General features: G+C 35.8%; 1 protein-coding gene across 4 annotated transcripts in view; it reads right to left on the reverse strand.

The window, feature by feature from the left end:
• The window catches only part of DPY19L1 (dpy-19 like C-mannosyltransferase 1), a gene marked incomplete at its 5' end in the record, with an annotated part of 91,616 nt that overhangs the window by 25,823 nt on the left and 50,412 nt on the right, over nt 1-15,381 (reverse strand). For all 4 annotated transcript variants that reach the window (XM_080818195.1, XM_080818197.1, XM_080818196.1 and 1 more), the window contains 5 exons: nt 1,935-2,015; nt 2,561-2,620; nt 4,744-4,830; nt 11,995-12,072; nt 14,441-14,540. In XM_080818195.1, the coding sequence (XP_080674321.1) occupies nt 1,935-2,015; nt 2,561-2,620; nt 4,744-4,830; nt 11,995-12,072; nt 14,441-14,540 (406 nt within the window). The remainder of the gene's footprint in view (nt 1-1,934; nt 2,016-2,560; nt 2,621-4,743; nt 4,831-11,994; nt 12,073-14,440; nt 14,541-15,381) is intronic.

A 15,381-nucleotide genomic window follows, 5' to 3' on the forward strand; every position in this document is an offset into this window, starting at 1 on the left:
AGTGAGCCCGATGCTATCCTTGAAAAATCTGCTTGCAAAGCTGGTACTTGGCTGGCATCAGGGAACTTAGATTTCAGATGGCTCCTACCAGCCTAAGTGAGAAGGAGTAGTGGCTCCCTGTACCTAAAACACTCTGGTTTCTGCGGAGCACCCACATTCCTTCTGGGAGTCTGGAATTTTGATACGTGCCAGGCAGAAGGTGCCTATGTTACCAGCCCCCAGCAAAAACTATGTGTCTCTAAGTACTGATTAAGCTTCCCTGGTAAACAACCTCAGACTTCTACCAAGGAGAGTGTTGACAGGAGCAGGGATGGGAAGTCAGGATGTACTGAGAAATGGCTCACGTGGTTCCTAAAGAACAGGGCAGTGTCTGATTATCTTAATAGAGAAGGGTGAGCGGAAATGCTTCTTAAAGGCTGTGTGGCCTTGCCAGTCTCTTACTTTAACCAATGTCACAATTCAGAATCTATGAGCTGATGTCCTTTATCAGTGTTACAGCTTTCTAGAAATACTGAAGTTGCAATTGAATTACTTCTAATTTGTTTGGTCCTTACTACAACATCAGGGTGTGACAGAAATCACAACATCACTTTACCATGAATCAGTACCATAACTGGATAATCTTCCCCAGTGAGGAGACAGATTCCACTCCCCCCGAACTTGGGCTGTCTCTCTTTTCTTCCTACTTATGCTCTGTAGCCTCACTACTCAATGACCTTGGAGCGCTCCTCTTCTCAGCGGACTTCCAGGAGCCTTCCCTGACTCTTCTCCTGTGCATTCCTGCTTTTATCACAGCCTTTATTACATTATATTAGAGCTGCTATGTATGGTCCCGAAATCCCACTAGACCGTATCTTACTCAGTTCTGTATCTCTAGGATATATTCTATCGCCAGGTACATACTGAATGAGTAAATAAGTAACTTTAGACTATAGTTTTCTACTTTCCACAGGTTGCAGATCGCCCAATGAACAACCCAATTGCTTTCAATCATTTTAAAGCAAAAAATTCCTTTGTTCAAATGAAAAGCTTCATAATTGCCCAATGTATGAGAAATTAAAGCAAAACTGCCCTGGGTGAAAGGCTGCCAGGGAGGCTGGGAAGTAGACAGACCCCCACAGAAAGTATGCAAATTCCAGGACTTCACAAAACCCAGTTTCAAAACTGGAGCTTTAATCTATTATGGATGAAGGAAAGATGGCCAATTAAAATAAATTACAGAAAAAATATGTGGTTTGCTTTACTCTTTCTGTGTTGTTTGTTGTGCTGCTTCTTTTTTTAAATTTAATCAGTGTGTTTACTAAAACACCAAAATAAAATAGGCAAAGAATAATTATGAATGAGAAGACTCCTTAAACTTATAAAGCAGAATTCTTCTCATTTTATTTTCTTTATTTTTTCATTTTATTTTCTTTATTTTATTTTCTCTCCTACCCAGACACTAAAACAAAACAACAACAAAAAACCCTTCTCTTAATAAGACTAACTTGGATTACATTACTTATAAATAAATCTTTCACAAGCACTGACCAGGAAACGGGCTTGGGGAAATAAGACTATAAGACTATAATATGATCTGAAGATGGCATACTGATGTGCTACCAAAGAATTATAAAGAAACCAGAGAAAAATGACTGTATGTACCTTAAAATTTGAGCTCGTCTTTAGAGCTTTCTTGCTTTAAAATTTTAAAATCTTTGTGATACAGAAAGACCAATTAAAATAACAGGATTGAGTCAGGAAATTAATATTGGAGAATAGAGACTATACACAGAGTCATATTTACTTTCTATTATCATAACTATATAAAATAATAAGTGAATAGACTTCATATTAGAATTTGGCTTAAATAGTGGTACTTTAATAACTCAAGTAATTCATTCTTAGCCTGTATGACTCTTCACAAGTCTTCCTTTAAGCAAAAATGTACTTACATCATCAGCAATGCCAAAGATTTTAGATGTCAAATACTTGAGCACAACGGTTCCAAACAACCAAAAACATCCTTGGATAACCTAAAAAAGGAAAACAAAACAAAACAAAAATAAACAAATGCTTCATACAGACATTCCTTAGACATAGCCAAGGAAGAAAAAAATTAATGCTTTAATCACATGTGAAATAAATATTTCCATACCCCCAAAAAAGATGCTAAAAAATGTAGCTTAAAAGAATGTTATCCAAAATCAAGGGGCCATCACCAAAAATAAAAATATATACATATGATACTATCAAAATTAATATATCTTATAGATTTACACAGCAATTGCAATTACATTCCCCTTCTACTAACAGTCTCTTACACACGCACTGCTCCCCAGAAAAAACATAGGTGATAAAATAAGTAAAACCAGAATACTTCACCTATCCAACATTAATTTTAACTTGCCACATGAAAAGGGTGATATGGCACATTAAAATCGAGCCCTAATTATGTCATAAAGCTGTTAGATCTCTTGGATTACATAAGAATAGCTAATTTCCTTAAAAGTAAGACATAAAACTGATGATATATTTTAGGAAAGGAAAAATTTATGCATTCAAATAGATTGATTCTTACCCATAAACTAAGTTCGGATACATTTATTTTCAGGAAATATGGTTTCATTTCCAGTATACCCTTCATGGAGAAAATAACATAGCATACAGTTAATACTTACATACATAAATTCAAATACCAAAAAACATTTCTAAATAATAAGACTCTCAAGAATCTAAAATTCAGCACATTGTCAATGTTCCATATAGCATTACAACAAGCTCACTGACTTTAATAGCCCTGTTTTATCCAATGTAGATTAGATCAGTTAGTGACTTCGTAAAGTTGAAAACACAATTACCAAATATAAATTTCTATGACGGATTTTACATCTCAGATTTACCTCAGAAGCAGTATCATTCATACACACACACACACACGCACGCATGTGTGTGTGTGTACTATTATATACAGTATATAGTAATTTTAGACAGGTGTCTTATAGTTGTAAGATTTAAGTTAAAAATTATCAACTCTTAGAATAAACTACAAGTGAGTTTTTAATGGATCAACTAAATACTTCTCTACCAAATCTTTTCTCTCTCTAGGAAATTAATAGACTCCCACATATTGTACCTATAAGGAACTAAATCTACTTCAAACTTGGCAAAAATAGGTTGGAGATCAAAACAGAAATACATGAACTCAAATTAAATCTTTTCAGAAGTTTCTGAATATCTGAGAATACAAAAAAGTATTATGATTTAGGTTTCAAAGAGATTACGACAAATAAAAATAGGCAAATGTGTGTTTATACTTATATATGCATACATTCTCTATGTGCTGTAACTGTTGGCATCATTTATTTTTATACACCCAAATATGAAATAAACATAAATATGCTTAATTCATACCCAAGACACACCTTACTGTCAAGCACCTAAAAGAAAACCTGATACATTATAGGTTCTGGACTGAAGTTTCCTGCCAAATGTACTTAGGTTAGATTTCATTGGCACCTGAACACAAGTTTCAAGAGTCATGTACTTTAAGTAATAACAGGGCTTACCTGTGAACACATGTAAATATAGAACTGAGTGTACTGTTACATTTCCTGATTACAAACAGAATTCACTGACTGTAAGAACTATCATTAATCTCAAAGCACAGCAACTCCATTAATGATTTTTTTGGCATTGCTGAAAACCCCACATGCCCATATGCTAACTGCTAACATCTGTGAGTAAGCATACTTGAGCCACACAACCTGAAAAGGGAAGCAGTCCAGACTGGGAAGAGGCATACTCTTGGGAAACAGGATCTTAAATATGATTTGTGAAATGGGACAAAGAAATACGAAGTTCCCAAGTTGTTTGTGGGTTCTAGAAATCAAGAAAGCCAAAATAATCTGGGTAACTTAAACGACTATTCGAGAAGCAGAATACCGTTCAATTAAGACAGTACAATGCACTTTTGTCTTCAGGAAAGCAGCCTAATACTAAAGCATGTGCACTTGAAATATAGGAATATTTTTTTTCCTTTTAGGTTAACAAAACCTTGTAATGGTGAGGCCTATTCATAAAAAAGCCATACCCACCTCTGGAAGTCCTTAAATTTAGGAAGACTTTTATTTAAGTGCTCCTGCCAAAAGTGGCAGAGGTTAGATGACCTTTTACCTTTTGCTCTGATTCTAGAAGACAGTCTCCCAATAATCGAAATCTGCTCTTTGCAGTGCTTTAGCAAAATATAACTGAATCATCACCTGATTTAAACTATCTTAATATTTTACACAAATAGACACAAAGAGTAAAAAAAAACCTAAGAGAACCCAAGGCGCCAAGCCTCTGATCACAGCAAAATCAGGAGAGACTGCTATGAGACGCCACAGGGAGGCAAGGGGGTCAGAGAATGGAGCAGAAATAGGAGAAAAACTGCAAAGGGGAAGAAACAAGAAAAAGAAGAAAGCACAAAACCTTTCTAAAATGAACCCTGGACCAAAATTCATGTGACAGAAAAGACGAGGAAAGAGAAAGGGCAAAGTAGGGGTAGAAGGCAAGGTGCTATGTTCGTATTTCCGGTATTAACTCTTGTGTTCCTTTCCTGTTGGGGAAGGCAATACTGGAACACTCCATTACATATATACAAAATCAGTAAAAACGCCTGAGATAATTCTTATCAAAAATCCCTCACCAATTCCAAGCCAGTGATTAAAAACTGGTGAACCATTAGTTTCAAAAATAGCCATGTACTTAAGAGACACTTACCCAAATAATTACCAAAGAGGAAGCATAATAAGAAGTTAATAACATTGAGTTTCCAAACATCAAAACAAAACAAAGTGCAAGAGAAATCTGGAAAAATCCAAGAAAAATATAATTAATGCACATAAAAGAACACGGATTTTTATTCTGAAAATTGCACATGCCCATCATGAAATTCAAACCATATAAAAGGGGATATACCATGAAAACAGCCCACGTCCTATCCACACTTAAAACCCAAAAGATCGCCACCATCAACAATTTCCTGTGGATCCCTCAACACATTCACAAGTACAAAGTCTAATTTGAATTTTTTAAAAACTACAAATGGAAACTTGGCCCATAAGCGATGCTACTGCTTGCTTTTACTCTGTTTCAGAGAGCTTTCTGTATGAATCCAAACCAACCTAATTCATTCTGTTGAATAGCTGAAAAAAGTACACCACTCTAGAGTCATACCATAATTTACTGACCAGTCCTAGGACTACTGCTGAACAGCTAAGTACCTTCTAGTTTTATTTTGCTGTTATATGGTTTTCCCTATCACAAACACCACTATGATAAACATCCTTAGGTGTGTATCTTATATACATGTTAATACACTCATGAGGTAAATTACTATAAGTGGAATTGATGGATCAAGGGTATACACATTTTGAAATCTGAAAAAATATTGACAAACTGCCATAAAAAATACTGTACCAATTTACTCTTTCACCAGTAGGACATGAGAGCTACTGCTGATATACACTCTTATCAATTCTTTAAAATGTTTGACCATCTCATCCAAGAAAAACATCACCTCATTGTTTCACTTTTCCATTCTTTTAATACTTGGTGGGACAGAGCATCTTTTCTTCTATTTGTTGTTTTTGTTGTGGGTCTGAATTGCTTATTCCTACCACCCATTTTTCTATTGGGTTTTAGTTATTTTAAGAGCTCTCTTTATATGTTATGAAAATATCATTCCTTATCAGGCAAATACATTGTAAATATTTTTCTGAGTTCATTTTTATTTTTGTGGTATTTCTGTATTACGGTTATTTTCCAAATTTTTATGTTAGTCAAATTTATCATTCATTTCCCTTAGGTCTTCTATAATTAGAAAAGCTTTTAAAAATAAAATAATCCATGTTTTCTTCTAGAAGTTTTATTTTTGATCCATATATTTGAATTTCCATCTGCATTTCAGGATCAGCTTAGGGTTCAAAAGCCGACATATTTATTAGAACCACTTTATTCAGTAATGTACATCATGTCATATTTAGAGTTTTATCTGTCCACTGCTGAATCTTTACATCCAAAAATAGCACATGTTGTGGCCATTTAAGTGTTCCTTTATATTCATGGGGGGTGTAAAATTTTCCTCGTATGGATCCTGCATATTAAATTTATTTCGAAGTGTATTATTTTTGTTATTGTATCGGGAATCTTTTCTCATATTTTCTTTTTTTCCCCTTTTTTAAAAGATTTTATTTATTTATTTGACAGACAGAGATCACAAGTAGGCAGAGAGGCAGGCAGAAAGAGATGGGGGGAAGCAGGCTCCCTGCTGAGCAGATAGCCTGATGCTGGGCATGATCCCAGGATCCTGGGATCATGACCTGAGCCGAAGGCAGAGGCTTTAACCCACTGAGCCACTCAGGCACCCCCCTCTCATATTTTCTGACTGCATATAGAAACATCATGTTAAATATGCAGAAATGAACACATTCATTGTTTCTAGTAGTAATTAGTTTATTAATTTCGGTTTTTTGGTATTTGAAATCATATCACCTACAAACAATATTTCTTCATCTTCCTTTCAAATTTTCAAAAGCCTTATTTTTTAGTCAATTGTATTAGTTAATATTCTTGCAATAAACCTAAGTAATATGCATGGCAGTGGCATATTTGTCAAGCTTCTGGCATTAATGGGAATACAACTATTGATTCATCATTTTGTGTGATGCTACTAGCTTTTGAATTGATGTATATGTATATATTTAAGATTGCAATGAAACAGTCATCTATTTTCATTTGATTGAGATCTTAAAATCAGAAATAGCTACTGGCTTTTATCAAATGCCTTTATAATATCAAAGGAAATGATCATATTGTTGATCTTTTTAAAATACATTGATGGATAAGTTATAGTGATATAATTTCTAATGGTGTCAAATCATTCTTGCATTCCCAGGAACAAACTTAACTTTTCATGGCATGTTATTGTCCTGTGCTTACGAACAGGTAAGCAACTAAATCCTCAAAATTTTAACAATAGCTTTTTCCCATAAGTGCTGAAATTTAAGACAAACTCTAAACTTTCCAAATCAATTTTGGCAAAATTTAGCAGAATAACATCACTTTGCATAAATAGATTCATAACCAAGAATCAGGTAAAGCAATGCCAAGGGTATTCAAGAAAAAATATAAGGCAGTATTTAAAAAGCAGGTGCTAAAGATCCGGAGAAAGATTTGAGGTCCATTCCTACCTCAGCAGCCAGTCTGGTCAGTGCCCTGCTCAAACGCTCCAAAGGTTTTGATTCTCAAGTTAAGGGAAAGCCAAAAGCCTTTCCTACACCTCCAGACCCTCTAGGGCCTACCCCACTAACTGTAACTAACATCTGGGACCTCATTTCACATCATTCTTCCCCATCTCGCTCCAATCCAGCCATCTTTTGCACATCCTAGAACACAGCGGGTACACCCCCACGGCTGAGCACTTCCGCTTGCTGTTTCTCTTACCCTAGTGGCTGGCTACCTCAACTTCTGAATCTATCCCCATGTAACTTCTCAGAGCGGCCTTGTCTTTGCACCCTTTTCAATTCCGACCTCCCCTACATACTCAGCAAATCCCACGCTCCTTGTTCCTCACTAATACCTACTAACATTTAACATAACTGTTTAACTTATATATTTGTTTCTTTGTACTCTAGAATATATGCTCCATGAGGGAAGGGTTTTTTTTCCTTTGTATTGGTTTTATTACTGCCGTTTCCTTAGAACCTCAGAAATGTTTGACAAACAACTGGGTGCTCAAAAACATGAGTGAATTTAAATTCAAGGAAGTAAATTGAAAATTAATAAAGAAAATTGAGAACTTAAAAGGTACAGAATCAAGATTATTACAAATTATTTAGTATTTGTGTCTTTTTTGAATATCTGTATTTTAGCAGGTTCAAAAACATAAGACAACACCGTGAATGACTTTTGTTAGCGAACTTTAAAACTTAGGGATAATTCCTAGCAAAATAGAAGTTACCAAAAACTACTCAAGAAAAAAGTCTCAACTGTTCTATTATTGTGAAATAAGTTAGATCAATAATTTAAAATCTGTCCACAAAGAAAACAACAGACCCATATAGTTTAGCAGATGAGAGCCACCAAACTTTCAGGGAGTATTCTTTCTAATCTCACACAAAATCTACCACAGAAAGGAAAGGTAGGGCACTCTACAATTAATTCTATAGGGCTAAAATAAATCTGATATCAAATCAGTCAAGCGTAGCCAGAAGATCTTGGGAAAATGGCAGGAATCTATCTCCTCACCTAGACAACAACTATGCTGCCCAAACTTGTCTTAACGGAACTATATGGGAACTCGGGAGTCTCCCAAGACTTGCAACTCCCAGGAGAATGCTTGGATGGGAAACTGAGTTATCTGCAGCGAATTTCAGCTCTTATCTCAACAGCAGCTGCCCATCCCTCACACATCAGCCCAGATGCAGACAGTCCTGCACAAGTTCAAAAGCACAGTCAACAAAAGCAAAATAAACAAGCGGGACTGTATCAACCTAAAGAAAAAGCTTCTGCACAGCAAAAGAAATGATCCACAATAGGAAGAAGCAACCTACAGGATGGGAGGAAAATACTTGCAAACCATCTAGCAGACAGAGTTAATATTCAAAATATTCACAACTCGATAGCCAAAAAACAATCAAAAGCCCATATAATCCAATTAAAGATGGGCAGAGGACCTGAAAAGACATTTTTCTAAGGAAAACACAAAAATGGCCCACAGGTACATAAAAAGGTGCTCAGCATCACTCATTATCAGGGAAATGCAAATCCAAACCACAATGAGCTGTCACCTCACAGCTGTCAGGATGGCTATTATAAAAAAGACAAGAGGTTAGTATTGAGGAGGATGTGGAGAAAAAGGAATCCTTTTTCTCTGTTGGTGGGAATGTAAATTGGTACAGCCACTGTGGAAAATAGTATGGAGGTTCCTTAAGAAATTAAAATTAGAACTACTATAAGATCCAGCAATCCCAAAGAAATGAAAACAAGTTTTCAAAGAGATATCCGCGCTCCCATATTCACTGCAGCATTATTCACAAGAGCCAAGACGTGGAAACAACATAAATTTGCATCAGTGAATAAATAGATTTTGAAACAGTGGTATGTGTGTGTATATATACATACACACACATATATACATGATGCAAAAATTATTCAGCCATAAGATAGGAAATCCTTCAATTTGCATCAACATGGGTGGATCTTGAGCACATTAGTATGCTAAGTAAAATAACACATTAAGGAAAAGACAAATACTGTATGATTCCATTTACATGAGGTACCAAGCAGAGTTAAAATCATAGACATAGAAAGCAGAGTGGGGGTTTCCAGGAGCTGGGGGCGGGGAGGGGAATAGGGAGTTATTATTTAATGGGTATAGAGATTCTGTTTCACCAGATGAAACGAGTTTGGGAGACAGCAGTGGTGGGTGTAAACACTGAATGAATACCACTGTACACTTATGTACACTTATAAAGATTAAGACCAGAAATGTTATGTGTATTTTACCACAATAAAAAAATGTGAAAAAATTCCTTTTTGGAAACAATTCCGTATTTTTTTCCTTTATGTAACTATAGGGATTTAGAAATTTATAAAGGGATAATGGAAGAAGATACTCCACAGTAAGAAACCAGTTCCATAGTTAGTAACTCATACCGTAAAACATAAACCATTCACCCAAGATAGGACCTACTACAAATGAAACCTCCGTAATGTTAGTACTTTTATAACTGTAATTGAATCAAACACCTCATCCACAGTTACCCATGTGGTCATGTGGCTGACCGCCTCTAAATGCTAACCAATTATTCTGATTTTTTACTGCAATGCAAAGGAAAAAAACAAAAGCCATATTAGACAGTTTGGGGAAAAAATAAGCCAAGTGTAAAGAAAGGATAATTACTGTCCAACACCATTCATGAACAAAGATTTAAAAATCCCAACAAAACAGCAGCAAAGTGTATCCAGCAATATATAAAAGTTGTGTTTGGCCCAGAAAAGCAAGGTTTTCTTAATGCAGAATATCAATTAATATAATTCACCGCAGTAACATATTAGAGAGAAAAACACATAGGATCACGCAGCCAGACATGAAAAAGTGTTTGAGGAAGCTTAGCTTTTATTAATTTCTTTTAAGAAGTGCTCAAAGCTTGAGGATATGTTAAAAGGACAAAGAAGCCAGCTTAAAGCAGCTGGCCAAATCAGGAACAAGTCAAGCATAAAAGCATAAAAATAAATAATGAAAACAGTGGATTATACTGCAGCAAATAAAACAGATGCCATTTTCTCTTGGATATAAGAGAGAAACTGGTAAAATGATTTGAATAGGAATGTCACAAAAATAGGAATATCACAAAAAAGGAAACACAAAGGATCCATAAACATATCAAAAGACCTTTGGCTTTATTGAGAATCAGAGAAAATGCAAATTAAGGCCATAAGATACCATTTTATACTCACCCATTTTATGATAAAATAAAAGAGGATGTACAATAATATGAGCTAAAATATTATACATTACTGTTCAAGGTAGTCCAATCATCTTTGAAAAACAATATAGGATTAAATTAAAAAGATGAACATGTATATAATTACCACCCAGGAATTCTACTACCAGGTAAAGACCCTAGAGAAACTCTTAGTATTCATGCCTCAGGAGGAATGTGTGACAACATTCAGTGTTATTCAAAGGAGAAAAAAAGGGGAAAAAACCCTAAATGTCTTTCAACAAGAAAATGGACAAATAAACCGTGCTTTATTTATAGAATGAAAAATATAAAGGAAAGAAAATGTCTGAAATCCATAACATCCAAATCTCAGAAACCTAAGTAAAAATGTAAGTCCGATAAACAGATACCATTTTTACAAAACTTAAAAACAATACTAATATTTAATAATAAAGATGTATTATTTAGGAATACATATATGGTAAAGTCATAAAGAAAAGCAAGCTAGTTATAATTTAAAAGGTCAGGATGGCTGTTCTCTCTAGGAGAAGTGAGGGGACATCCCCAGGGCACACAAGGGCTTCTAAGCAGTGACGGTTCTAATGTTCAGTTAGAGGGGGGGCTCAAGCTTGTTCATATGGTAATTTTGTTCATAACTTCCCTATACATATTATAATGTCCTTTTATATGTATCAATTATTAGAGAATAAAAAATAATGTGGCATATTATAATAACATCAAAATTATAGGAAAAAGAAAACATCAAAATTGTAGAACTAATGACAACAAGAAGACATGTTTTTGAAGGGTAAACATTCCTCAAAATCAACCATCCAGTCTTAGTACCAAGAATATTCTTCCTCATGACATCTACTTAGCTAACTACCCCCTCTCCCCCCAACCTTTGCTACATTCTCCTCTTCTCAGTAAGACCTGCCCTCACCACCTCATTTGCTACCTTAATCCCCTGCCCCCTTATACTGGCCCTTCTGATCTCCCTGGGGTACCATGAGTTGTTCTTTTCTTTTTTTTGATCATCCTTTATCGCCTTCTAACATACTATATAAGTTGCCCATTTACGGTGTTTATTATTTATCCTCTGTCCTCTCACCTTCCTCCACTCTACCAAAGTGTGATTAACATGTATGCGGGGATCCTTGTATTTCTATTCTGCGGTACCACCCATATGACGCCTGGATAGTTGGTGCACAGGAAACGAATATTCTGTTTCATTTTAACAGAAGCCTCTTAGATAATATATCATTCCCTGTTTCTCATGAATTATCTCTTTTACTTAAAGCAAGTCAGGAACAATCTCAAATCAGATAATATGACCCAAATTAAAATTTTCTGGGTGGCCTATTTAAATATATGGCCTTTAATTATATCACAGCATTTGGATGACACTTGTTTTAGTTATGGAATCCTGTCACAACTAGTTTCGACCACGTGCAATACAAACACTAATCAGGAGTTTGTTTTAAGGTCAAACTAAATGGAAAAAAAAATTTTAAACCATTACCATGTGTATATAAATGATCTTCCGTAATTTGCATATATCAATGTATCCCACAACATATACTGCAAATAATGAAGCAATCTGAAATTTAAAAAGAAGTTAAATTACAAATAAAAATTACATATGTAACGAATAGCTATAGGAATGAAAAAGATTTTTTATTGTTTTCTCACACTGATTTGCATTTATATTCAAAAGGAATTCTTTTTTTTCTCTCTCTCTTTTTTTTTTTTTAAAGACTTTGTCTACTTGACAGAGATCACAAGCAGGCAGAGAGGCAGGCAGAGAGAGAGGAAGAAGCAGGCTCCCCGCCGAGCAGAAAGCCCGACGCGGAACTCGATCCCAGGACCCTGGGACCATGATTCGAGCCGAAGGCAGAGGCCCCAACCCACTGAGCCACCCAGGCGCCCCTCAAAAGGAATTCTTTAATTTTCCTCTGACCTGTCAAATTATTATTGAATATAGTCAATATATTAATATAGCAAATACGGATTGAATTTTTTTCTTCCATGAACAGCTCTCTCAATTAACCTTGTGAATTATCTACTTTGTGGATTATTCAAAAACAATACTCACTTTAATGTCAGGGTGACTCTACTGCCAACATGTACAATTACAAAGTGCTTTTGCCCAATCAAGAAATACAAAAATTTAATTATAACAGATGACAATTAATAAATAATTGGGAAAGGTAAATTAAACTCAAAAGTAATTGCATAATGCATGTGTGTAAAAATGCATTAAGTTCTGCTTATTAGTCACTCTTTACAAGAATCTCCATTAGTGTTCTTTCGTTTATGTAAACATTCAAGTACTCGTTGTAATCAAATTTATCAAATTTCAAATTAGAAAGAGTATTTTCATTACTTTTAACTTTCTTTAGAGTTTTGAAGAAACCTGTGTAGGTTTTGACCAAGAATTCAAAGAGTACTGGAGTTATTTAGGTGAATTAATTGATTAAATGATGATGATGTATCTCTTAGTAAAATGTAGTTACTATGCCACACAATGCCTCTCCACCCTTCTGCGTGGAGAAAGCAACTCAGATTAAATCCCATGCTTCCCCTGCTACACAAACATGGTATAAATAAGCAGCAAAACAGCTGAATACTAAAAGATACAACTTAAGTTTCATTCATTCTTTTTTTTTTTTTTTTTTACCTCCAAGCAATCTATGACAGATTTTCCCATGAGCAAGAAAAACAAGATTTCCCTTTCCCCAGATTTATCCATGGGGAACACTGCATTGCTGAAGGAGGAGACTCGTATGACACTGTAACTGAAGAAGTGTGCCTTGTTACTCGACATAAGCCCCGCACTCCATGAAACACCTTCTCCCACTCACCCCCCAAAACTCAGGTCATCACCCCTCGCTGGAAGACATGGGAACTGTCCCTTTCCACCCCAGGGCCAAGCAATACACAGAAGATCTACAAGGGGAGAATCTTTAAGAAGTGTCTTTCAGGGACTTTTTTTGTTTCATTTTCTTTTCAGGGACATTTTTAACCAGGAACATTTAAAATGTCACCACACTAAAGAAGACAAAGGAATCTAAAAGGTAAGATCAAAGAAAGAATCAAGTACAAATAGATTCTTTTTTAAAAATACTGAAAAAAGCAGCTAACCTTCCTGACATCTTGCTAAGTACCAGCACTGCATTCAGTCTTATACACATTCTCTCATCTGATCCTAACCCAGTGAAGCAGATTCTTTTATTTTCTTTATCTCACCAATGAGAAAACTAAACCTAAGCACAGCTAAGCAGTCTGTCCAGGTCAAACTGCTAGTGGACAGAGTTAGGACTCAAGCAAGACATGTCCCAGAAGATTGCAGAACAACTCCAAGCTGCTTTATGTGAACATGAATATGGCCAGCAGAGCGAGGAAGCAGAAGTTGCTGGGGGTGGGAACAGCACAGGGAGAGCCTGGCACACAGTTTTCTCGCTCTCTCAGCAGGCACCTTCACCTTGCTCCATACACCTCTACTTGAAGGGAGAGGGAGGCCAGAATGCACAGAAAAATGACAAATTACAGACTGGTAGAGGAGTTATATAAATAAGAACTATTTATTTGTCCTATGTTATCCTACGTGCATTTATCCTATGTGTAAGAATGCACAGAATTCGTCATAAAAGAAGTACATTTATTTAAGAGAAATGCTTGAAGTTATAGCGCTAGTCCTCTTTTAAGTACACTAACAATACTGAATAACAAAGGATTCTCACTGATTTCAATTCAATAAATGCATTCTACTAGTAAGTAAATAACTAACATTCACTAATAAATAAATCTCATGTATTTCCCTACCCTGAACTGTCTTTAGAAGTGTTAACTGAAAACATTTTAGGACTTAGAATCATATAAGATCTCAGTTCTATAATTTTATACAAATGAGTTCACAAAATCAAATACACCAAGCTTAATTCAGCTTAAAAATCCAAGTACCTTACCTGAGTAAGAAGTACAAACTGAGCAAACTGCCATGGAAGCATGAAAAATATATTGGAAATGCAGAGTGCAATCAAGCTTCCCCTGTAAAGTTTTGTAGCCCTTGGGAAAAGAAAATAAATATCAGTAAGTTTGACCACAGGTATTCTAGCATGGGCCCAAACTGCTGCAAATTAGGATCTCTAAACATGACCTCGTCATAACATCAAGCAGACATAAAATGAACCAATGGGTTCGAAATTATACTTCCCGACACTCAATTACAACAACTTTCCATGAAAACTAAATGCCCATTATTACTGTAAAAACAAAGCTTGCCAAAGACAGAGAGGGCAGCTGGGTCAGTACATCCATTGAGTTTTGTCAAACTCTATTTTGGTAAATTCATAATCGGACATATTTAATGCTGCATCCAATAGCTTCTTTTGGAGAGACAGAGAATGTCTATAAAAAAGCAAGAAAGCAGCATACTCTAAGTGTTAGCAGTGTTCTGCAGACAAAGAGAATTGAGAATATGGGCCGAGCAGTGGGCGACTCCGCAGAGGATGTGAGGGGACAGCTGGGTCCTGCACAGGAAGGACACACAAAAGAGAAGAGGCGGCAAAGGCCAGGGGCCAATCTGGAGCCAAGGCCTCTCTTTGGTCCTGACTTGCAGTTTAGGGGATTTTTAGAAAGGTGAGGTAATTTTATCTTCCATGCTAGTTTTAAGAAGGACTTTTCTCCTAAATCGGTGAGCTCATGTGAAGCCCTCAACAGACTTAACGCCTTCACAAAGTGAAGTGTATATGCAGCATCTCAAGGTTACTAGGTCTGCACCTTAAAGAAATGCTCCTCAGGATAAACCTACATGGGGCACTAAGCACCACAAGATGCCTTTCTTTATTTCCCTAAGTATCCCTTCTCCAAGGATATCCCCCTCTGCTATTCTAATCCAACTCTTTCT

The sequence above is a fragment of the Martes martes genome, assembly GCF_963455335.1.
Source record: "Martes martes genome assembly, chromosome: 11".
NCBI classification, from domain to species: Eukaryota; Metazoa; Chordata; class Mammalia; order Carnivora; family Mustelidae; genus Martes; species Martes martes.